The sequence below is a fragment of the Melozone crissalis genome, unplaced genomic scaffold, assembly GCF_028551555.1.
Source record: "Melozone crissalis strain CALT ecotype California unplaced genomic scaffold, PUWL_Pcris_2 ptg000017l_1, whole genome shotgun sequence".
Taxonomy (NCBI): Eukaryota; Metazoa; Chordata; class Aves; order Passeriformes; family Passerellidae; genus Melozone; species Melozone crissalis.
In genome coordinates this window covers 6515443-6539161 of record NW_026535795.1, presented here as the reverse complement: position 1 = coordinate 6539161, position 23719 = coordinate 6515443, and the positions used below count along the sequence as shown (strand labels likewise).

Sequence of the window (23719 nt, the reverse complement as noted above, 5' to 3'; positions counted from 1 at the left end):
CTGTGTGTGAAGCACTTTGTTTTTCCAGCATTGGAACTTGACAGGCGGTCCGTGTCCAGGTAGATGAGGACTGAATAATGCCTGGAGCAGCAGAAAGTGAGATGTGACTTGCAGGCACACCCTTGGTGCGTGAAGGCTTGTTTCTGTCACCTCATGGAATATCAACTACTGGGCCACGGCCTGGGGCAGCTGGGTGGGCAGTACTGTTGACAGGAAACAGCTTTTGGGGCAGAGATCAGATGTTGCTTTCCATCTTGGCAGCATTCACTGGATTTTGCACTGATTCCTTGTCATCTTGAGCCTTTAAATGCCAACAGCATTGGCTGCTGCAAAGATCAGAATGCACTGCCCAGGTTGTAACAGACTGAGAGCAGGGTGACACCAGCCACAGTAAATCCCACCCCAAACTGTTCAAAGTGAGTGCCAGGCACTTTCCTGTTTGTGCTCTGCTTGTAGCTTGACAGCTGAGAAACAGCCTGGAGTTTCAGAGGGGCTTGCTGGAGAGGCTCAGGAGGAGGGAAAATGCTGCAAATACAGGAATTTTTCCAGAGGCTTGGATCTGGACAAGGTAAGGGCTAGAGGGATGGGTGGGAGCTGTTGGCACTTAGCTGTGGAAGTGGAGGAGGTTTGAAGTGAGCTCAGAGCTGGTGCTTGGAAGGGGTAAGATAAGGAAAGGATCCTGTAGCAAAGCCAGCCCCAGGTGCCACATCTGCAGATGTGACCCTATGAAGGAGAAATACAGAATCAGGCTCCTTCTGGGAGCTAACTAAAACCTGGTGGGGAAATTCCATCTGAGCTCACAACAGCTTTCAGCCAGACTTAAAATCCCTCTTCTTTCCTTTTCATAGCCTTTAGCTGGGGCGATGCAGCATTTGGGAGACCCCAGCAAGCTCTGTGGGTCTGAGGCTGCCCAGGAGCAGTGCTGTGCCCTCCAGCTCTTGTGCTGACGGGCAGGGCAGGAGCAGTCACATCTCATGGCATTGCTTCCCTCTTCCAGAGTGAAAAACAAGTATTTCCACTGGCTTCCCAGCATGCCAGACAGCAGACATTGAGCAGAGACCTCGGAGATGTTTGGAGAGGAGTAAGCAGCCACATGAAAGCAGCGGAAAACGTGCTCCCAGCCCCTTTGAGGGCTGTGCTGCTCCGGAGGCAGGGATCCCACCAGCATCCTTCGCTCAGGGCTTTCACTTTACAGGGTGCAGCCAAGTCTCCCAAGAAGGAAAATATTCAAAGACGCTGACAACTCCTTTAAGCCTCACGAGTCTTGTGGTGAATGGGATTATTCAAGCCAGGCTTGGGAGGGAGCAGTGTCCTCGCAGTGCTGCTGAAAAAGCTTCAGGATCTAAAACCCACGCTGACCACAGCACTGGCTCGTGTGCTGGGAAAGGGAGCCAGCTCTTTGCCAGTGCCTCTTGCCTTTCTTCTTGTGTTCCTGTGAGGAGCAGAACTGAGCTTGTGTACAGCCTTCTGACAATCCTGAATTAGGTACCAAGAGTCCCAAGCAGGAGTTTGGGAAAACTACCATGTCATTTTACAGTTCCATTTTCCAGGAGAGCCAGGGAGGGGAAGCACACTGGATAAAAAGGTGTTTCAGAAGTAAAGATTTGCTTGTAAGGTGTTTGGTTTGAAAGGGAGTGGGAGCAAGAGAAAAACTAGATTATCTCGTGGCAGTGGGGTCTTCCCTGTGCTGAGATCTCTGTGTTGTGTGGAGGGATTCTGACCCCCAGCCATGCTCTTGAGCAGCTTCAGGGATGTTTAACCTCCAACTCTCAGGCTGGGGCCACATTTGAGAGTATTTCCCTTATTCACAGAATGAACCCAGAACTAAAACTTCCCCTGTGCAGGGTGGGGATGCTGTAAGGTTGCAGACTGGGGAAAAACCTGCCAATAATAACAATACCGACATTCCTAATAAACCATTGCTGGTCTCTCTCAAAAATACATTTTCTTGAACTGTATTTCCAGCTTGGCAAAGAAAACTAAATTTACTGACATGAATTTCCACACAGTCATGCCATGAGGAAGGAAGGAAACAAAAACAACAAAAAAAACCCTGAAAGAATTGGTTTGTTTAAAAAATATGTTCAATAAAAAGCATTTTTTTTTTTTTGGAGGGGCTGAAGAGAGGAGGGGAAGGGATGGATAAATAAGAAACTGCTGTGGTGGATCAGGAGAAGCAAAGACTGGCAGCAAAACCCCTGTGTTGGCTTTGTTTCAGTGTGAAGGGCAGGGACAGACATGTTTTAATCCTGGATACTGAGCCTTCAGTAAATCATTCCTTGTGCTGTGCAAAAACATGGGAATTCGGTATCCTCCCTGTGACACTTCCATCCTGCATGGAGCCCGGATCCCTGCTCAGTCAGGGACCAGGGCAGACCCCTGAGCTTCTCCCTGCTGGCACAGCAGGCCTGGGTCAGCTGGGAGCTCTCATGCAGGCATCCTGTGGGTTCTGCAGAAGGGCAAACAACACCTGCATAGGTGTTTTCCCCCTCCCTGAGATCCATGAACCAAGGATGGAGGATGCTCTGGGTTTGGGGTGACAGTGTGTGGTGTCCTGGGGACTGGCAGGGGAGGCAGCTGTAAGACATCTCCTGCTCAACCCCCCAGCACATCCCCATGGGTCCCTTATGGCACCTCAGAGCTCTGCCCTCGGCCCCACCAGGAATACAAACAGCCTCTAGCACCACCCCTCTGCCCTTTGGGCCACCTCAAACAGCTGGAACCAGGTAAACCTGACAAGTTTTTATATGTACAGAGATGCTCGTCAACCCCCCTCCCGCACCTCAAGTCCCCCAGTAAAAGCCAACCAAAGGAGCATTTAAAATTAAAAAAACAAACCCAAACCAACAACAGTCGACCTCCCCCCCACCTCAAAAAACCCCAAACTGGGTCTCAGGTGTGTGGAGATGGGATAAAGTGACCTCTTCCAAACAGGGTGTGGGGGGAGCCAGGCCCTGGCGCTGTCCTGTGCTCCCCCAGCTCGCTCTGGCCAGCACTGGGGACAGGGCAGAGAATCAGTAGTATGGACTGGCCCAGGCTGTGTCCTGGGGACAGTCCTGCAGTGTGGCCCAGACACCGGGGTGACAGTTCATAGGTAAAAAGCTAAAAACGGTGAGGTCTGGCAAGGAGGGCGGCAGAGGGGAGGAGGCACCGACCGCCCCTGGCCACCATGTCCCCACTGCTGTCCCCACGGCTCGTGGGTGCCCTTAGGACTCCGAGGAGGAGTGGGAGACGGTCTGGAGCAGCGATTTGTAAATGGCAGAGTTCAGGAAGCGGGGATAGGAGTCTCTGTGCATCAGCGTGTAGATCTGGAGCTGTGCGTCGTCGAAGGTGTGCGAGGACGGCTCCTGCATCTTCCGGTTGATGACCTCCCTCACCCGCGAGTCCAGGCTCACCTGGGGGCATGGAGAGAAAGTGGGGGCTGGGGGACACCCAAGGACAAGCCCCCGGCCCGCTGCACCCCTCTCAAGGGAAATCGGGGAACAATGCAGCACCAGATGTGGGGAGACCAATGTGCTCCATCCCAGAAGATATTGGCACTGGAGCCCTGATGGCTGGGGAGGGTTGCAGGATGGAATGGGGATCTCTCTGGGTCCCCTCTGTGTCCCCCAGCTGGGCATAGGGAGGTGGTTTGGGGTGGTCCCGCCCTGGGTACCCCATTCCAGGGATGCTCTAAGCCGGGATGCAGCATTTTCCCGGCCCGCTGGTGCCCTCGTGAGGACTCGGCCCCGCAGCACAACCCGGCCCGCGGTCCCCCTGCCAGCAGCGTCCCGGGGGTTTTTGGGGGCTGGATATCCCCTTCCCACCGTTGTCACCCTGCCAAACTCATCCCCAAACTGTCACAGGGCTCTGGCAGCAGCTGGAACTGAGCCCTCGCCCTAAGAGCCCTCCCCATTTTAGCCTGAGCCCTCCCCTCAGAGGCTCTGCCTCCTACCTCCTTGGGAGAGAGGATGGAGATGTAATCCTCGTAGATCATCCTGGCCTTCTCGTCGATGGTGTGCTTGTTGCACTCGGTTTTGAGCTCCTCACACGCCAGCCAGAAGAGCATGTTCTCCTCGCTGTACTCAGTCCGCAAAAACTCCCGGAAGACGTTGCGCCCCGCCGGGCTCTTCATCAGCTTGTCAAAGGACTGTGCCCAGCCCTGCACCTCCTCCGGCGTGGGTTTGGCGCTGACAGGTCCATGGCAAGGTAAGGGGAAGGTGTTACAGCCGGCCAGACATCCCACTGTGTCCCTCCTGTGTCCCAGGGATCCCACTGTGTCCCTCCTGCTCATCCCTGGTCCCACCCCAGAGGAACTGTGCCCAACCACATCCCCCGTGCCCATGAGGAGATGCTCCTGCTCAGGCTCTGGTGGTGTGGAGCTCTCAGAGGTCACTCCTGGGCTCTGTCCGGGCTCTGCTCAGCCAAGCTGGAGCGTAGCCTTGCTTTGGGATGGATTTCCCAAACTGGGGTGTATTTTGGTGCTGGCTCTGCACAAATATCAACAGGAGGAAAAGCCCTTTGGTGGAGAGGCAGCTCTGAGCCAAGAGACTGACACGGGTCCATCACCCCTCTCAGCTGCGGAGGGAGAGAAGAGGGTGGAGAGGGAGGGAGGCTGTTTCCCAGCAAATGCTCAGCACCTGTTTGAGCAGGCCAGGTACACTCATTATCCATGGCTAATTAGCACATCTAACCCTGACCCAGCTGTTCCAGGCACGGCACAGAGCCCCCATGGCTGGGTGTGTCACGCTTGTCACTCAGGGAATGGGTGCTTGGTGCCAAGCATTCCTGGAGTGGGGTGCTGGCCCATCCTGCTCCTCCCTGAGTGGATGTGGACACTGCTACTGCTTCCACTTCAGCGCTGAGACCCCCTGGGAATGGCCTGTCCCCTCCTCTCCCTGTGGCTGCAGGATGCTCTTGGCAGTGGGTCTAAATGGTAGAATGAGGTGCAAAATCTGCTGAGGTTCTTCTATGCCTCAGTTTCCCTTTGCAATGGGCCTGAGGGCAGAATCACAGTAGGATTCAGCCTGTGGCTCCAGATTCCCTGTCTCTTGGTGAGAACTGGGGATGAACTGGACACATCACCAGGAACCCCTGAGCCCTGGTGTGTACCCCAAGGGCTGAACACAGTCCTGGCTGCCATGGAGGGTGGCAGAAGGCACAGTGCCATACTGTGCCATGCTGTGCTTGTCCCTAGCCCACTGCACTGGCCCTGCACTCACCACGCTTCACAGTTTGGGATGCTCTCCAGTTTGGTCTCCCGGGATGCCCTCCATGCTCGCTCTCGGTCCTCGTTCCTAACGGGCAGACAGAAAGGTAGTCAGGGGCATTGGGGACACATGCAGACCCCACCTTGACCCCTGGCCACTGAATCTCCTCTGTGGGCACCAGCACCCCCCAGCCATGCCTTCCTCTCACCCACTGCCCTGGTGGCACCCTGGTTCCCTCATGCTGTCACCATGTGAGCGTGTCCCTGTGCTGTCCCTGTGCTCGGGGGCTGCTGTGGCTCTGGTCCTGCTCCAGCATTCAGGCTGTGTGCCAGGGCCATGTGCCAGGGCCATGTGCCAGGGCTGAGCTGAGCTGAGCTGGAGTGGCCACAGCAGCCGGCAGAGGTCAGTGCTGGACCAGCCCAAGGCGGAGCTCATGCGTTCACAACAATTGGGAGCTGTTGTGTCACGAACAATCACCAAGAAATAAACAAATGTTTATTGGTGACGTGCCAGCACCGGTCTGGCCTGGAGGCAGATAGTGGGATAGAGGTGCTGGGGCTTGTGGTGTTCCCTGTCCCTGTGTCCCCTTGTCCCTGGGGTGCTGGTGGCACAAGTGGAGAGCAGCCATCAGCCAACTTCCCCTGGGCCCGTGGATTTCGGTCCCAGCACTGACCGCAGCCCTTCCTGCTTGCGACACTGTCCCCGCTGCTCACACAGGACTGGCTGTGCAAACCTCTGCCCCAGCGTGGGCAGCTGGGGTGGGCAAAGCTCTGGGCATGTCCCTGCCTGTGCCACCCCCAGGGCTCACTGCCTGCCAGGCCTGAGCCCCACTCAACCAGGAACAGGATACAGGAGGAATAGCTGGAATAGCTGTCCCATCTCTGGGATTTCTGCTCCTTCTCTGTCACAGGCTCGTGCAGAAATTAAGGACAGACACAGGGAATGCCACCAAACCTAGGACAATGTCTAGGAGGGAGATGCACAGGGCTCAGCTCCAGGGTTTTTTGCTCCTCCAAGCTCACTGCTCTTGGTGGGTGTAAAGACCAAAGCTGCTGCAAAGCTGGAGTCATCAGCAATTTCTGAATGAGCAGATGCTGAGGAGGAAGAGCAGATGGGCTCTCCAAAATCTGGGCTATCCAGAGAATAAGGAGCTGGAGATCCTCAGTAAGGACAGGAGATGCAGATGGAGGCAAGCAGCTGCTTCCATCCTTGGCTTTGGGCAGTGTTGGGAGGGCAGGGCTGGACTCTGTGCCCACTGCTGCAAGGCAGAGCTTCCCAGAGGGCTCATATGGATGGGGCCATCCTTCCCTGGAGACCATCAGGACAGCATGGGCGAGTCCCTCTATGCATCCCAAGAGATTTGTGTCATGAACAGCAATCACAGTGCACCCAGCACTCTATCCCCTGCCCCTGACGAGGTGGGTGGGTGATGCTCAGTGGGTGAGGCTGCAGGAGCCAGGGCAGGGGCAGGGGGACGTACCAGGAGCAGCTGCAGCAGCAGCACCAGCAGAAGCAGCAGGCGTTGGGGCGGTGGTTGCTGGCGGGTTGCACCGTGCTCGGAGAGGTCTCATGCCGGGACATCGGAAGGAGTGACTCTGTGGACGCGGGTCCTGCGTACTGAGAGGGGGAGAGGGTCAGGGAGCTGCAGTGACCAACCCCCATCTGTGCAAGCACACAAAGGAGCAGCCCCTGTGCAGTGACTTGCTGCAATTTAGTGCTGGCTCCTGCCTGCCACCCCAGTCACGCCTCACCTGTGTCCCAGCCTCATACACGGCGGACGGCGCTGGGTCTGGGTCGTGTTTCAGGGGCTGTTCTGCCGCTCTCAGCTCCCCCCAGCCCGCGGGTGAGCTCTGAGACCCCCTGGCTACTGTCCCTGCCGCCTCCTGGATGGACCCTGTGGGGAGAGGAGGAGTGGGACCTCGTTACTGCACAGAACCCCCGGCCTGGAGCGGCGCTGGGGCAGCTCTGTGCAGGGAAATGCCCTGGGCAGGTGGCAAGCGAGGGCAAGGCAGCAGGCAGAAAGTGCAAGAAAAGGAAGTGAGAAGGAAAGTAGAAGAGGAAATGCATTGGCACATGCTCTGTCAGCCCCCTGCTTTGCCTGGGATCCCATCCCACACTTTGGGGATGCTGTGGGGCTCACTGCAGGCAGCAGTGGGGCTTGGCAGGGTGAGGGGCTCAGTGCTGGCCCTGCACACCCCTGGCCATGCCCTGTGCCACGAGGAAGAGTGGCTGAAACCCCTGGTGTCTTCAGGCACGGGATGGGGAAGTCAGAGCTGCTCCACAGCATCACGTGAGTGGAAGGAAACAGGCTGGTGGTGGTGAGTTTTCACAGCTCCTGGTGCTAAACCAAACCTTGTCCAGGCCACCTGCCTGTCCCTGCCCACACCACTGGCTCAGCCTGGAGCAGGGATGCTCCTGGGAAGGAGAGATGCTGGGCTCAGCATGGGCAGTGTTTATGTCAGGCCACAGCTGGCTCTACCTCCCTGGGCCTTGCCAAGGGTGATGGGCAGCAATCCTGGTCCTTCCCCTGCCAGAATGAAGGAATGGGAGCAGAGGCAGCAGGGAGAGCCCCCAGAGATCTCAGCCTCAGCATCCCCACCTTGAGCAGCCCCAGGCCTCCTCTGAGTCTTGCTGCCACTCAGCAAGGGGACACAGCAAGGCTGTGGGATGCAGCTGGGGACACAGCTGTCCCCAGAGCCCTCCATGAGCCCTGGGGTAGAGCCCCCCTGTTCCCAGCACAGCCATCACCCAGCAGTGCTTTCCTGGGCCCTCCCAAACCCTCCCACAGTCCCAGTGCTCCCACAGGAACGAAAAAGGAGAGAGTCTGTGTTTCACTCCCAATTGTCCCTATTTATAGCCCCAAGTGCTGGCAGGATGGCTGTGACCTTGCCACCCAGTTCAGCAGCAGCTCTGCTCCCTCTCACACCGTGCTGCCTTCGGGTCCACTTAAACTCCCACTTCTTCCCTTTCCTCTGCCTCCCCTGGCCGAACCATCTTCCACTTCCCACTGCCCACCCACATCCCACTGCCCATCCCACGGCACCCAGCACTGCCAGGGGCTGTGGCACCAACAGGAGCTGGGGTTGAGGCTGTGGGAATGGGGTGAGCAGGACACCCTGAGCATTGGGAACACCCAGCTCCCTCCCAGCTCAGCCTGGCTCTGCCACAGCCCTGGCTATGGAATGGTTGGATTGGGGGTGACTGAAGGACTGGGATATGGGGACAGTGTGTGGCTTTGCTCTGTGAGGACATCCAGGTACTTAATTTTGCTCCTTGGCCAGAGCTGACCCGTAAGTGGCTGAGCCAACGCACCCTGGAGAGGCAGCAGGAGGGAGCAGCATCCCCTGGCAGGAGCATCCCCTTCCCATACCAGGGGGTGTGCTCAGCACCCAGCACCCAGCCAGGAGCAGGATCAGGATCAGGTCACTGCCCACCCTGGGTGCTGTGGAACACAGCCAGGGCCATTCTGGAGGAGTGTGCTGTGCCATGGGAACAGGGAGAAAGGAACTGTGGGCCTGCACAGGGACCACAGGGGCACTGTCTGATGGCAGCAAGGGGTGCTGCTGGTGTGATCCTCGTTGGCACCAAAAGGCAATGCCAGCACATCTGGATTGGCACAAAAAGGCAATGCCAGGACATTCCAATGGACACCAAAGGGCACTGCCACCATGGTCTGGATTTGCAGGGATGATTTCCCAGCACCCTTTAATGTCCCTGCCACCCCCACCTCCCCATGCTGGCAAGGGCTGGGTGCTGTGGGGCTGTCACCAGCTGCCCCAGTGCCAGGCCTCCCCACGGGGCTGTCGGATAGGGAAGTGCGGGAGGGAAGGCGAGGGCGTGCGCTCGAGGCTGCAGAAAGAGGAAGGATGACAAAAAGGGGACATTTCCCCACAGAGAGAAGAGACAGCCCAGAACCACCCTCCCTGAGCTCCCCAAGCCCCCTGTGAGGCTGGGAGTCCCCGTGTGCCAGGTGTCCCTGGGCTGTGCCTGGTGGCAACACACGCCTGTGATGTCCCCATGATGTCTGGCACTGCCCTCTTGCCAAATGGAGCGGGGACCCTCCAAGCAACCAGACAAGATGAGCTCTCCCCAAAATCACTTTCAAAGGGGAACCTCCCCTTCCAACAGGCCCTATTGAGGTGTTGGCCCCATCCCACACACCTGCATATGAAGTTCCTCGTGCCCTGCTCACCCTGGGCAGAGCAGCCTCCCCCAGTTCTGCAGCACGGGGCACAAATCAGCACCCACCTCAGTGCAGGGGCACTCCCAGCACAACCTGTGCTGTCTCCAATGTGCCCACCTGTGCTGTGGGTGCTGGGAGGACTGGGGGGTGTGGGAGCAGCCATTGTGCTGTGTCCATACCTGCAGCCTGGCCATGGCACCAGCCAGGGTGACCCCGGCTGGCTCAGGGGGCGCGCGGCATCGCCAGGACCGCCGGCTCTGTGGGCAGGGAGGTGGGGGAGAAAAGAAGAGAGAAAGAGAAAAGAAAAGTGGCCAAACACATCCTCTCACAGGAAAGGGAGTGGTAAGGGAAGTGGCAAACTCAACCGAAGAGTTCAGGCCTTTTTTGGGAAAGCCCCGGCCTGGCCCAGATGCTCTCCTTGCTGCTCCATCACGGGGCCAGCTGCCCCATGGAGGGGCACAGTGGGGCTGAGCCAGGTCAGCCTCCTGCCTCCAGGAGGGCTGGATCCATGCAAGGATGGATCCACGAGGGCTACCAAGATGGGGCTCCCCAGCCAGGACTGGCACTGATGGCAGCTCCTCGGGAACAGCCCGGGCACGCTGGTGCTGGAACAACCCCGCTGTGCCGAGGGTGACAGGCAGGATGTGTCCCCAGGCTGCACCGAGCCCCTCGGTGACCAGCCGAGGCCGCTTCAAAGCGACAGCGCTTTGTGCCACGCTGTGCCCCCGATGTGCCCGGGCTGCCAGCACTGCCCGCAGGGCACGGACACCGGCAGCGAGGTGGGCAGTGCGGGAAGGGCTGTGCGGAGGGTGGGCTGAGTCAGAGCCGCCGGCGGTGCCTCCGGCAGCATCCCTGTCCCTGCGAGGTGGGATGTGCCAGCCTGATGCACACACAGAGCGCAGCCCTGCTCCCCCGGCCAAGAGTGACTCACAAACAAAGTTGTTTGATTTTTTTTCCTCTTCAGGAAAAATAGAAACACGAGAGAGAGAGAGAGAGAGAGAGAGAGAGAGAGGAATCAGCCAACCTCCGTTTTCTTGATTAAATTCACCCTCGGCACTGCTGTGGGCAGAGGAGACTGCAGCCCACAAGCGACCAGCACGGCTTGTGGTCTGTGCTGGCGGCTGCCCCTCGGTGGCACGGTCTCACCGCAGGTGAACAAGGGCAGAAGGGGAGAAAGGGGGAGGAGGGACGCTGGCAGCCACGCCGCTCCCCTGGGGCAGCGCCATGTGCCTGTTATCGGCTCATCCCAGCGCCGCCTTCCCCGGACACGAGCTATCACCTCCCCTCCTCCGAGCCCGCACACCCGGCACACGAAACCCCACGCGGTTGTGCTGCTGCTGTCCCCAGCCGCTCCATCCGGATGGAAACCTTCCTGTCACCCAAAGTCACCACCGGCCTGGGCACCCCCTTCCTCTGCCGTCACCCCCGGTGCTCCAGGGGCTCGGCCGGGCTCCGCTTCTCTGCGCACCCGAACCTCATTCATTCCCCAGATGGTGTTCCAGGATTCCCTTTGCTGCTACAAAGCAGGGGGAGAGCTGGGGCTGTCAGGATGCAGCCATGCTCCCACGGCCTCCGGCACCCCCAGGTCACAGGCATTGAGAGTATTTCCATTCTCTGGCCACCTCTTCTCACTCTCCAACCCAGGAAAGACCTTCCCTTCGTGTTTTATGGGTCAAAACCGGGACAGCAGCTTTGCTGCTCATCACAGGACCCCGCAAGGTGGGGACAATGAACAAACCACCAGCGGCATGGAGACACTATCCCTGTCCAAATCCCTGTCAGTGATGGCTCAGCCAGGAGCAGCACCGGCTCTGAGCCCTCTCCATGCCTTGGAGGAGCAGCAAACACCCACCACCTGCTAGACCAGCCCCGCTGGATCAGCACAAGGAGAGCCTGGCAGCCCTGGCGTGCTGCTGCTGGATTCTCCAGTGTCTAACAAGGGCTCAGCAGAGCCTGCAGCTTCCCCACCCCCTCCCTGGCATCCTCCCAGGAGGTCCCAGCACCTCTGATCTCTGCCAAATTTGGCTGGAACCAGCCACGGAGTGCAGCCAGAGGCGAGGCAGCCCAGCAGGCAGCCGGGGTGGGTGGCAGGGGGCTGGCACCCCCCGGGACCCCTCTGCCGGGGTTACCCCATGGTAAGAGCAGAGGCACGGCCCCGAGCCCCACAGCTGCCTCCCGCCCCCGCAGCCTGTCCCAGCCACCTGCCAGCAGCACAGGAAGTTTTAGGAGCTATTTTTAGACTTGGTTTTCAATCCCCCCCCTCCACCCCTTAGCAATCTTTTAGAAAAAGATTAAAGAGGTTGAGGGCTTGAGCCCCCTGACTCTGCGGGATGGGGCTGGGCTGAGCCCAATCCTACCAGCACAGAGGTGCCAGTGATCCCTGGCAGAGCTGGGTGGGCTCTGCTGGCATGAAGGCGTGGTTGTGCCCATGTGGCTGCACCCTGCCGTGTCCTCGCGGCCCTGTGAGCCCACGGCACTGATAAGGAGCCCACGGCACTGATAACACCGCAGATGTGCCCGCACAGTCTGAGGCAGCGGTGGCCAGTGGGTACCTCTGGGGAGATCCTCTGCCCTGCAGTGATTCCTCTGCCATTCCCAGAGGCTGGAAAGGCAAATCCTGCTGATGAGAACTGCGAGATGCTTCAGTGCGTCCAAACACCTCCCCAGTCCTTGACACCACGAGAGCTGACAGCCCCTCTCCTGCCAGGATGAGGACAATGCCAGGGTCCTTCTCCAGACCAGCCACCTCCTCTGCTCCCTGTGTATTTCTGCTTGAGCATCCTCCAAGCTAAATTCCACGATAAGCCCTCCCAAAAGGACCACATGAACCCATCCAGCACCTGCTGGGAAGAGGAGAACAGACCCATGGCTCTATCCTGGCACCACAGCTGCTGGGCAGCAGGACAGGCACAGCGCTGCCAGCACCCACCCCCTGACCCTGAAACACTGAACCAGAGTCAATTGTTTTACAGCATAAAAATAGCCCCATGCCAATCAGCTGGGGGATTTAGTAAGGCAAGCCCTGACAATTGTGTTTCTACTACCAGAGGTGTTGTGGTGTGAAGGCAGGGGCCTGTTCTGACCTCAGTAATGATCATGGGGAGAGGAGAGGACAGATCAGTGATCAATACCCAGCAGGGGCTAAACGGATGCAGGAGCCTGCTGGTTGATGGGAGGGAAGATCAGAGGACAGGGAGGGGGATAAGGCACTGGCATGGCCAGGGGAGAGCTGAGCTGGGCAGGTGGTGGGGTGCTCCTTGTTCAGAGCAAGCTGCCAGCCCCTGGGACCACAGGACAGTGGTAATTTGAGGGATGAAGAGTGGCATCCTTCAAGGAAATGAGGAACCAGACTGGGATGAAAAGGAAGAACACTGCATCAGAGGGCAATGCTGGATCAAGGGGCTGGCTCAGCACAGCTCTGAGAGCTCCCAGCACACCTGAGGGATGATTCTTCCCCCGGCCTCAGCACAAGCCCAAACCCCAGTGGCTGCATGCATAGCCCTGCATGGGAGGCACCAGGAGGTGCAGGAGGAGGTTTGGGAGCCTGTGCTGGCACGGGCAGGAGCTGAGTGTGACCAGGCTGAGGACAGGTCTGGCCCTGCTCTGCAGCCACAAAGCACGGCCCCAATGGCATTGATGTGGTCAGGGCAGGGCTGAGCCTGGCTCAACCAGCAGTGGGACCAGCCAGGCCAGGGCCACACCAGCAGCTGGGAACACATCCCAAATGCTGCACCAGGGGCATTTGGCCACCATGGTCTATTCAGCTGTGGGTGCTGCTGCCTGCACAACTGCCAGCCCTGACAGATGCCTTTGGAGGCCTGGCTTCAGGCAGATGTCACTTTGTGCTGCTGGGGACATGCACCAGGACTGGGACATGTCCCCAGCATCAGGTCCCTGGATTACAGCTTTCAGAGCTGGGCTGTCACTTATGCCAGTAAAACTTCCTCCCACACCAGACTTCAGTCCTGCATTAAAACACTGAGGGAATGAGGAATGAGCCCCCCAGGACTCATCCTGCAGGCAAACACCCAGGGAAAGGGGGATTTGCTGACCCAATGCCCTGCCCAAGTTCTGGAGAATCCCAAGGGTCACAGGTGACTCCTGAGGTGTGGTCATGGTGCCAGGGCAGCAGGCAGGCTCTGCCCTGCCCCAGCCACCAGAAGGGATCAGGGTGAGCGATTTGTGTCCTCCAAATCCAGCTGCCCTGGTGATTCAAACCCCAACCTAAGGGGAAGATTGAGCAGGGTTCAGCTCCATCAGCCAGGGAGGAGCTGGCAGTGTGGGGAGGAAGGAAGCACTGTCACCCTGTGTGGCCCCATGCCCTGGGACACTGTCTGGCAGTGCAGCTGCTCATCCCCCTGCTGCCAGACAGGGCAGGCACAGCTGGGGTACAGGACCCTGGCCATGGTGGGTGCCCATTGCAGGCATTCTGGGCTCAGATGGTGGCAGTGGGCCTTGCAGGGCATCTCAGTGAGACCCTGATTTACAGGCCATGGTGATGGCCTTTGCTGAGTCTCCAGAACACTGCAGGGTGCCCATCAGAGCACATGAGCTGCTGTCACAGCAATACATTTCTGCAGCCCCAAATCTGCTTCGCCAGCTCTCTCCTCCTGGTGAAACCCACACCAGGCTCTCAGGCAGCATCTTCCCTTGGTTTTTGTGGATGTTTTCCAGTCTAGCTTGAAGCTTTCTGCCCACTAATGCCAATATGTACCTGTTTGTTCTTCTCCTGCCCTTTGCCCTGCAGCGCTGCTTGGGCATTCGCCTTCTGTCGAGGAAGCTGCAGCCCTGCTTGGGTTAAACCTGCAGGAGGGGGAGCAGCTGGAAACCCCAAACCCGTGCTCCAAACCCTTTTGCTGACCCCCTTTGGGCTGAACCAGGGGTGTTTCCAGCACTGGGAGTGGGCTGCCAGTGCACCCAGAGCCACGGCCGTGCACAGGAACGCTGTGATCCCGCTCTGCCGTGCCCATCCCGCTGCTCCCCTGGAGGCTTTGCAGCATTTCTGCCTCCAGAGTGGGGCAAGTGCTGACAAGTGAGAGTGGAGTGTGGCAAACCTGGGCCCCCAAGCCCAGCAGGGAGCCCTCAAAAGGTCAACCCAGGCTGGTTCCAAGTGCTCGGAGAACTGGAAGGGTGGCTTGCTCGAGAACTCGACCACACATTTTCCTGCTGTCAGGAAACCCCCTTTTTTCCATGTCTAAGATGAATGGTGAAGCTGAACCCCAAAGAACTTTGCTGTTGTTTTCACTGCTGCTCCACCCTTCTGCTGGTTAAATGTTGCTCTCACGAAATGGCCAAGGGCAGGAGGTTTTGCAGGATGGGTGAGTGGCAGAGCACTCCCTGCCTCTCCTAGTGCACTCACCCACAATGACTGAGGTCCTATGGATCCAGAAAATATGATGGGATGGGCTGAGGCATCACCCTCCATGCCCTCCACAGTGTCTGGGGAGGGGGAAAATCACAGGCAGGAGGTTTCTGTGACTGGTCCACTCTGAAGAAGGAACCCAGTGGACTTGCAGCCAAAAATAACAGAAATAAAATAATTCTCCATGCTCCCAGGGAGCGCTTTCGCAGAAGGGTGAAAGGTTGATCAAAACTCTGGGGTTGCTGCCTTGTCTTACACGGTGCTCAGGATCTGGATGGAGCCAGGATTCTGCCTTCACTAGCTTTACCCCAAAGCCACCAGCTCCTGTGTCCTCAGGTCCTGAGGAAGGCTGGGCAGCTGCACAGGGAACTCACCCGAGGGCTTGTGAACCAGCACAGCCAACAGCTCCTGCAGAGCATGCACAGCTGGATTTAAGATGTTTGATCCCTGTGAGAAGTTCTGGATGTCCTGAAACCCGTGGGAGCAGAGGGGAGAGCTGGCCAGTGGTGTTGCTGGAGTTACCATCACACCCATTGGATGGCCAGGGCAGTGAGGATTCAGGATTTTCTGCAGGTCACCCTCCCTGTGCTGCATGGGGTAACCCATGGAGTGGCAGATGGGAAAGGAAAAGGGCAGGCTGAGCCCAGCAGTGATGGGAATGAGCTGGAGGAGGCTCAAGTGGTGCTGGTGCAGGATGGGCAGTGAACAGGGAGATGCTGGGGCTGGATGCCCGTTCCCTGAGCTGCCAGAGCTGGGGCAGTGATGGCACCACAGAGCTGCTTCCCCTCTGTGACAGGGTGTTTGGAGTCCTGCGAGTTCAGCTCCTTCCCCTCTCACACCACGGAAGATGTCGGACACTTCCCTCTCCTGCCCTCCCCACAGGTGAAAACCAGGTTGTAACACATGGGGAGTGTGTAAAAAATCACTGATGAGGTCCAGGATCTTTTCTTCTCCCCAGAATAAGTAACAACTATGAAATAATGTATAAAACCAGCTGCATTTAGATGCTCCCTCTCTGAAGAGCTTCTGTAATGGAAATGCAGAGAGGGATGTGCAGATGAATAAGGAACTGAGCAATAGGAAGTCTCGGGTGAAGGCCGTGGGCACCAGATCACTCAGAACTGCTGTTATTCCAGGCAAGAGCCCACTGCTGAGCCCTGAGAGTGTGGCATGGCAGGGGGGGTGCCTGCTGGCCTTGCTGTGCCCGGCCTGTTCTTTTTTGGGGTGCTCAGGCATGGCCAGGGGTTGGTGTATGAACTGATCCGAGGAGCAGGAGGAGCTGGGAGGAAAGGCAGAGTGGCTCTTACGTCCTCATGAGCTTTCCAAAATTATTTTTATCCAGAGGACAAAAATCTGGGGGAAAAAAGAAGAGGAAAAGCCTCAGCAGCTCAAGCTCATGCTCTGCAGAGGTTGAGGAGTGACACAGTGGCTGCTTTGCTACTCCTGACCTGTTGCTCACAGGGAAGAGCTTCGAGCACTGAGCTCACCCACTCACTTCACATCAGCCCAACTGAAACCCAGGCCCAGCCTAAAAGCAAAGACAAGAACCAAAGCTCAGCCAAGATGGGAGAGGATGCACTTCAGGAGACGGCTGAGATGGGCCACTCCAGCACCTTGGGCAGACTCAGACCCAACAACTCTGCCAAGGTATTTTTCTCCCTTACCCGTTCTGGGTTTCATTCGAATTATTTATCTGCCTTCAGTTCCTTCTTTTCTTAAATAATAACACCAAAACGGGTGCCTGCACCCTGACTGAGATATATTTGTGTCACTAAACTCCTGCTTCTCCACTACAATCCTGTGAGGTGGAGGTTGTTTAATTGCTGAAGAACATGACTGTATTTTGATCAGTGGCTTGAGTCATTTGTGGGGAAGGGCTGACGCGGAGCAGCTAAAATCCTTGTAGGGAAGTCTGATGTGGCGCTCTCCCCTGGGAGATACTCTGAAGTATGTGCCCACTGGGGTGACCCGTTTTCCCAAAGAGAACGCCGTGCACCAGGCCAGCAAATGCCACAGGTCCGCTCACCCAGCGTGACACGGGATGAGCATCTCCACTGACGGGGATGGAGGCGCATCCAGAGGGGAATGAACTCCCCTCGCAGCAGGGGAATCCCTCCCACTCGCTTCACACGTTTTGTTTAGTTTCTTAAATAAGGCCGTGGATCGGTGCCAGAGCAGCCTCATGGAAGCAGCGGGGAGAGGGAGCTTCCTGGGGAGCCCCTGGGTGCCGGGGGATGTGCGGTGACCCGCACAGGGCGCAGTGACCCGCACAGGGCACAGGGACCCGCACAGGGCACAGGGACCCGCACAGGGCACAGTGACCCGCACAGGGCACGGTGACCCGCACAGGGCGCGGTGACCCACACAGGGCACAGTGACCCACACAGGGCGCGGTGACCCACACAGGGCGCAGTGACCCGCACAGGGCACAGTGACCCGCACAGGGCACGGTGACACGCACAGGGCACGGTGACCGGCACAGGGCACAGGGACCCGCACAGGGCACGGTGATCAACACAGGGCATGGTGACACGCACAGGGCACGGTGACCCGCACAGGGCATAGGGACCCACACAGGGCACAGTGACCGGCACAGGGCGCAGTGACCTGCACAGGACATGGTGACCCGCACAGGGCGCAGTGACACGCACAGGGCACGGGGACACGCACAGGGCACGGGGACCCGCACAGGGCATGGTGACCGGCACAGGGCACGGTGACACGCACAGGGCATAGTGACCCGCACAGGGCACGGGGACACGCACAGGGCACAGGGACCCGCACAGGGCACAGTGACATGCACAGGGCATGGTGACACGCACAGGGCACAGGGACCCACACAGGGCACAGTGACCTGCACAGGGCGCGGTTACCTGCACAGGGCATGGTGACCGGCACAGGGCGCGGTGGCCGCGCTGTCCCTCTCCATCCCCGGGCCACCGAGCCCAGCACCAAGCGTGGCATCCCACGACGCCGCGCACGTGATGGGCTCGTGTCGGGCGACACTCGCATGTCACGGCCCTTCTGGGGACAGCCGCGTCCCCAACACCCCCGAGGCAGGTTCCTGAGCCAGCCCTCGGCCGTGCTGTGCTGGAGAACCCGCGGGCACCGCAGCCCGAGGCTGCCCTGACCTCAGGCAACCTCCCCGAGCCCCGGCGCTGCCCGAGCCCGGCTCAGCGCTGCCCCGAGCCCGGGCGAGGCTCGGCACCCTCCGCACGGAGCCCGGGGAGCCGCACGGGCACGGAGCCCTGCCCGGCCGCGCCGCTGCGGGGATGCTCCGGCACCGCCCTGGCACCCACCTGTGGGTGCGGGAGAGCCGGGGAGGCCTCGGGGGGGGATCCTCCCTGCAGCCCCCGCCCCGGGCTGGGCAAACCCCGGCGCAGCCGGCCCTGCGGCTGGAGCGTGCCCCCCTCCTTCCCCCTCTCCATCCTCCTCCTCCTGGCAGGAGCCCTGCCCTCCCCTGGGGGGATGCGGCGGGGAGTTCCCCCTCCCTGCTCGGTGCTCGGGGTCCCCCCCGCCCCGCCGCCCGCTCCCCACGCAGCATCCCCCCGCCCCAGCGCTCGCACACGGGGCCGGTGACAGGCGGCAGCCGGACACACGGACGCACGCACAGACAGACAGACAGGCACGGGCAGGGCTCTCCATCCTCCGCGCGTGTGGGGGGAGCGGTGCAGGAGGGAGGATGCTCGGGGCGGGGGTCCATGCAGGGGGAGCGTGCGGAGGGGCTGGGGGAGGGAGAGCGGGGTGGGCAAAGCGGGGTCCGGCGGGGGAGCGGGGCTGGGCTGGGCAGCGGGCGAGGGAGGGGGGCGAGGGGAGCGCGTCCCCCCCGGCCGCGGCAGCCCCCGGCCGGGGCGCGGGGTACTCACGGGCCGGGCATCCGCGCCGCCGCCGCCGCCCCCGGCCGCCGCCGCTGCGCTGCCGCCGGGCTGGGCACCGGAGGGAGAGGGAGCGGCAGCGGGAGCCGAGCGGCGGCGGCGGCACTGCGCAGGCTCCGGCCCGGCCCCGCCGGCCACTTCCGAAAGCGATTGCAGCCCTGGCACTTCCTCACGGCACACACACGCACACTCACACGCTGACACCCACCCGCAACACCCACCGCCCCGGGCCCCTGCCCCCGGCACCGGGCACCCACGGCTGTGCCCGGCACCAGCATCACAGAACCAGCACCCTGCACACAGTGCCAGCACCCTGCACGCAGTACCAGCGCCCTGCACACAGTACCAGCACTGGTACCCAGTACCAGCACTGGTACCCAGTACCAGCACCCTGCACCCGGTACCAGCACCCTGCACCAGCACCCAGAGTCAAATATTGGCACATAGGACAAGCACCATGCTCCCACTATTGATAACCAGCACCAGGCACCCACTGCTGTGCCCAGCATCACAGAACCAGTGCTGGTACCCAGTACCAGCACCCTGCACCCAGTACTGGTGTCAAATATTGGCACCAGGTGTCAAATATTGGCACACAGGATGAGCACCGTGCTCCCACTATTGATAACCAGCACCAGCACCGAGTGCTGGTACAGTACCAGCACCATGCATCCACTATTGGCACCCAGCACCAGCATCACGTACCCATCACTGGCTCCCAGTACTCACACCCTGCACCCCAAACTTACACCCTGCATCAGCATCATGCACCAATACTGGCACCCTGCACCAACCCTGGGGATCCCCTCTGCTCCTCTGGGGTGTTCTCCCATCCCCAGGGGATGAGGAAGGGCTGTCTGTGAAGCTTCCCCCAGATTGTTTCCCACCTAAGGCTCACTGCTCAGGAGTGGCTTTCCCTGTGTAAGTGGTTTCTCTGCTTTTTTTTTTTTTCTTTTCTGAAAAGTGGGGATTATACATCACTAAAAATAAAGGGTGATAAAACTTTGGGAGAGAAAGGAGGCATAAAAATTTCATGATCTTGCCAGCCAGGGAAATTATCCCACTTTATTATTTAAAACCTCATTAAAAACCATTTCCCTGGGAGAGACAATGATCAAACCGCCATCTATTTCAATCCTCGAGACGTGCGCTCGGCGACGTGGGGGACGTGTTTAAAATAGGCCCCAAATGGGACTCCTGCAGTGAAAACTCCACCCTGACCCCCACCCATGCGAGCAGCATCCCTGAGCTGATCCCTCTGCCTCTGCACTGGGGGATCAGACAGACCCAAAGTGCCTCCCACATTTTCTACCTGTCCAGCACTCTGGATTTTCCTCTTTTTCACCCATCCAGCTCACAGTGGGATCTCCACAGCTCTCACCCAGGGACCTCTGCAGACAAAGCAGGGTCCTTCCTCTGCCTGCAATTTGTGCAGATCTTGGGAGCAGCTGCAGTGAGGAGTTGTGACTGCCAGGCTGCTCCCTCCTGCTGTGTGACCGGGCCACCAGCCCTTACGATTTTCTTTAGCAATTCATTTAACTGGAAGCTCACAGATGCCCATAAAGGCTCCCACGTCTTCAGGAACTGCTTTGTAGTGTGTGTTTGGGATTTTTAGATATTTCCATGAATATTTGCCCCATCCATGGAATTGTTCAAGGCCAGGTTGGACTGGGCTTGGAGCAACTGGTTCACTGGAAGTGTCCATGGCAGGAGGCTGGGATGAGATGAGCTTTAAGGTCTCTTCCAATCCACGCCATTCCAGGATTCCATGATTTGGGCTTGTGATTTCCTATGATTCTCAATCCAGTCTGTCCCTTCAGATTATGATAAGAAATCACATTTTTTAAAAAAAGTGTGTGTTGTGAGGAAACGCTTGGAGCTTCCAAACCCCCTGCACCATGGGGCTGGCAGTGAACCCCTGGCTGCAGCTCGGCCTCGCAGCTTTTCTATCAATGGGAAACGCTGCCATCCATAGCCAGGAGCACTGCTGGGGTCTGAAAAGCTGCTTTACCCTCGTGCCAGCCTGGAGAGCTCCCGGGGAAGGACTGGCAGCATCCTGCCGCTCCCAGAGGCACCGGCGGAGACAGCGGCATCCTCGGTCGAGCCGTGTCGGTGCCGAACCGTGACAGCCGGGGGCGGAGGCGCTGCCCGGGGCTCAACCCCGGGGCCGTTCCCGCGCCGGAGCCGTCCCGGCCGTGCCGTTCCCGCGGCCGCCGCTGCAGTAGCGGGACCTGCCCGCAGGTGCCGCCCGACTCCGCCGGGAGCGTCGGCTCGGGCATCCCCTGCAGGTCCCGGCGGTTCGGGCATTCCCGGGAGCCCGGCAGGTCCCGGCGGTTCGGGCATCCCCGGAGGTTCGGGGAGTCTGGGAACCCGGCAGGTCCCGGCGGTCCGGGCATCCCCGGCGGCTCAGGGGTCCCCGTGTCTCGGTGGGGCGGGGGTTTCCGGCGGCTCGGCGGGGCTCTGGCTGCTCCCTGCCCCCGCCGATAGCCGGGAGAAGGAGCCTGTGCGGGGCGGGGAGCGGGGGGCGCACCCACTGCAGCGCTCCAGGAGCGCGGGGCAGCCGCGAACCATCCCCGGAGCTGCTGCCGGTTCACCGGTACCCGACGGACACATCGTGCGCAAGAGTTGGGCACTCCATCGATGGCTCCCCTCATTTTCTGCTATTTTTGTTGCTAAGTAGGTTCAGACCTGGCCAGCAGGACCAGAACAGCGACTGCCCTCCCTGTTGGGCTGGGAACTGCTGAGGTCACACCTCAGAAACGGTGTTTGGTGGACAAGGTGACATTGAGGGGCTGGAGGTGTCCACAGAAGGGAATGGAGCTGGGGAAGGGCCTGGAACACGAGGGCTGTTGAGGGAGTTGAGGGGGCTCAGTGTGGAGAGAAGGAGGCTCAGGAAGGACCTTCTCACTCTCTACATCTGCCTGAAAAGAGGTTGTAGCCAGATGGGGATTGATCTCTTCTCCCAGGGAACAAGCAACAGGACAAGAGGAAATAGCTTCAAGTTGCACCATGGGAGGTTTAGGTTGGATATAAGGGAAAATTTCTACCAGAAAATATTGTCCAGCATTGGACAAGTTGCCCAGGGCAGTGGTGGAGTCACCATCCCTGAAGGGATTTAAAAGCCCCGTGGATGTGGCACTTGGTGACATGGCTTAGTGGTGGGCTTGGCAGCCATGGGGTAATGGTTGGACTTGATGATCTTAGAGAGCTTTTCCAACCTAAACAATTCTGTTTCATTCTGATTGTGTGATTCTAAGAAGGCGCTGGGTGAGCAGAGGTGAGCTCTGCCATAGGCTGCAGGGAGCTGTGAGTACAGCACAGCAGCAGCACCTGCAGAGCTGCTGTTCCTCTTCAAGGAGAGCTCCAAGCAGGATGCTCAGGAGCAGGAGGTCTCCTTTGATGAATATCTGAGATGAGCCAGCCTGTGTCAGGTCTGAGATACAGCAAGGTTCCCAGTGGGTCTGCAAAGCACAATTTGCTGGAGAAATCCTTCAACAGTTGCTCAATGCAATCTCCAAAGGGCTCTGCAGGATCAGCCTGGCTGCAGCACCAGGATGGGCTGGTCCCTTCCAGGGTGTTTCCAGCTTGTGTGTCCCTTGAGAGGCTGGCAGGCGATGAAGCTGGATGGATGAAGGCTTCAGAGATGTTTTGCTTTAGGAAAGCCTTTACTCCACCAGCCACCTGGGCTTTTTAAAGCTTTCCAAGCAGTAGAGCATGTTCAGACTGGAGTGACCAAAAGAGATGCTCCTGGCAGTGGGCTCTGAGGGAGAAACAGTCCCTGATCTTCTCCAGCCCAAGTGAGAGGCAGAGGAGAAGCAGCTCTGTGCTGTCACCCTGCAGGAAGTGCTGTCAGAGCTGAGATTGCAAAGGTCACACTCACCCTGTCCCTGAACGTGCAGCTCCCGTGCTGGGGGCAGCTGGGGACACGCTGAGGTGATGCTGCTCCTGTGTGTGCACAGAGCTGGCACGTGAGGCTGCAGGAAGCAGAGCTGCTCTGGGGACCAGCCCAGCTCCAGGGCACAAATCCACCCTGTGAATCTCAGTTATGGAGCTGTTTTTGCAGAATACCTGGTTTGAGCTGTGCAGTCTCCTCACAGCTAATTTATTCCTTGTGAGAAATACCTCTGGACCCTTTACAGCCTTTTTACTCTTTGAAGGCCTCAAAGCTTCCTGTAGAATGTCAGAGACACGTTTCCAGTCCCAGTCTCTGCCTTGGCTATGAGGTGTGCTACAAACCTGCATATCTCTGTGGCTCCTCAGGGCTGCTCACAGCCTGACTCAAGAGTCATTCTGGTGGGGGCCACGTTTTTTCTACAGGGACCTGAAGTGCAAAGATTGCCTCTCCTGTGCTTAAGCTTGAAGATAAAGCAGCAACTTGAAGTTCTGAAGTGTGTCTGGAGGTCGTGGAGCAAAGTTTAAAAGAGGATTTTGCACTACCAGGCTCAGCATTTGGATTTTAAATTCTGTCCCATTTAGAGGGAAAAGGGTCGATTATTTTGATTTCCTAATGTAACAGAGCTTATGCAAGCACATTGTATATCAGCCCACTCATGTTCCTCCAAATTATTCTCTTCAAAATCTTTTTAACCCTTTGGCCAGTTCTGTAAAAACTGAGAGTGGTTAGAGCTGAGCTCCTGCCATTACAAACAGCTGGGCAAAGAATGGCCCTGCCAGGGCTGCAGCTGTGAGAAAAACCAACACATGCTGTCAGACCTTATTAGACACTGGAGAATCCACTGGAGCTGACATTTGATTGATGCCCAAACCGTGGGAAAAGCTTCAGTCAGGGTCTGTGCCCTCCCAGGCACCCAGGTCTGTCCCCCCAGAGACTCCAGCCTGCTGAAAGCCAGGCTCTGCAGATCCTGCAGCTCCCAGAGCTCCTTGTTTGCTTTCTGGTGCCAGGCTGGGAGGGGCTGGGCAGGGAGAAGGAGCTTAGCAGAAATCCTGGCCAAAAGGGTCAGTGCTGGTGTTCCAGGTTGGGGATAAAGCTCCCAAATCCTGCCTGTGCTGGTGTAAAGATGCTGCCCTTGAAGGAATCACTACAGGCTATCAGCTCTGCTGCTGGATGGCACACACCGATGGGGCCTTGGAGGGCACTGAAATCCCTATG

General features: G+C 58.6%; 1 protein-coding gene across 1 annotated transcript; it reads right to left on the bottom strand.

Annotated features, from left to right (window-relative positions):
* Positions 1–2899: 2899 nt before the first annotated feature.
* On the bottom strand, positions 2900–18643 carry RGS19 (regulator of G protein signaling 19). Its single transcript, XM_054274780.1, has 6 exons — positions 18601–18643; positions 6941–7083; positions 6670–6806; positions 5202–5276; positions 3935–4169; positions 2900–3395 (listed from the first exon to the last, which is right to left on the bottom strand). The coding sequence occupies exons 3-6, from the start codon at positions 6768–6770 to the stop codon at positions 3207–3209; spliced, it is 600 nt and encodes a 199-aa protein (XP_054130755.1). The 5' UTR covers positions 6771–6806; positions 6941–7083; positions 18601–18643; the 3' UTR covers positions 2900–3206.
* Between the last annotated feature and the right edge of the window lie 5076 nt (positions 18644–23719).

Excerpts from the sequence above, each read along its gene's own strand:
- RGS19 (XM_054274780.1), bottom strand. The coding sequence starts at position 6,770 with ATGTCCCGGCATGAGACCTCTCCGAGCACGGTGCAACCCGCCAGCAAC. Across the intron at positions 5,277-6,669 it reads TGCTGCTGCAGCTGCTCCTG|GAACGAGGACCGAGAGCGAG; the intron begins GTACGTCCCCCT and ends TCTGCCCGTTAG. Across the intron at positions 4,170-5,201 it reads ATCCCAAACTGTGAAGCGTG|CGCCAAACCCACGCCGGAGG; the intron begins GTGAGTGCAGGG and ends TGGACCTGTCAG.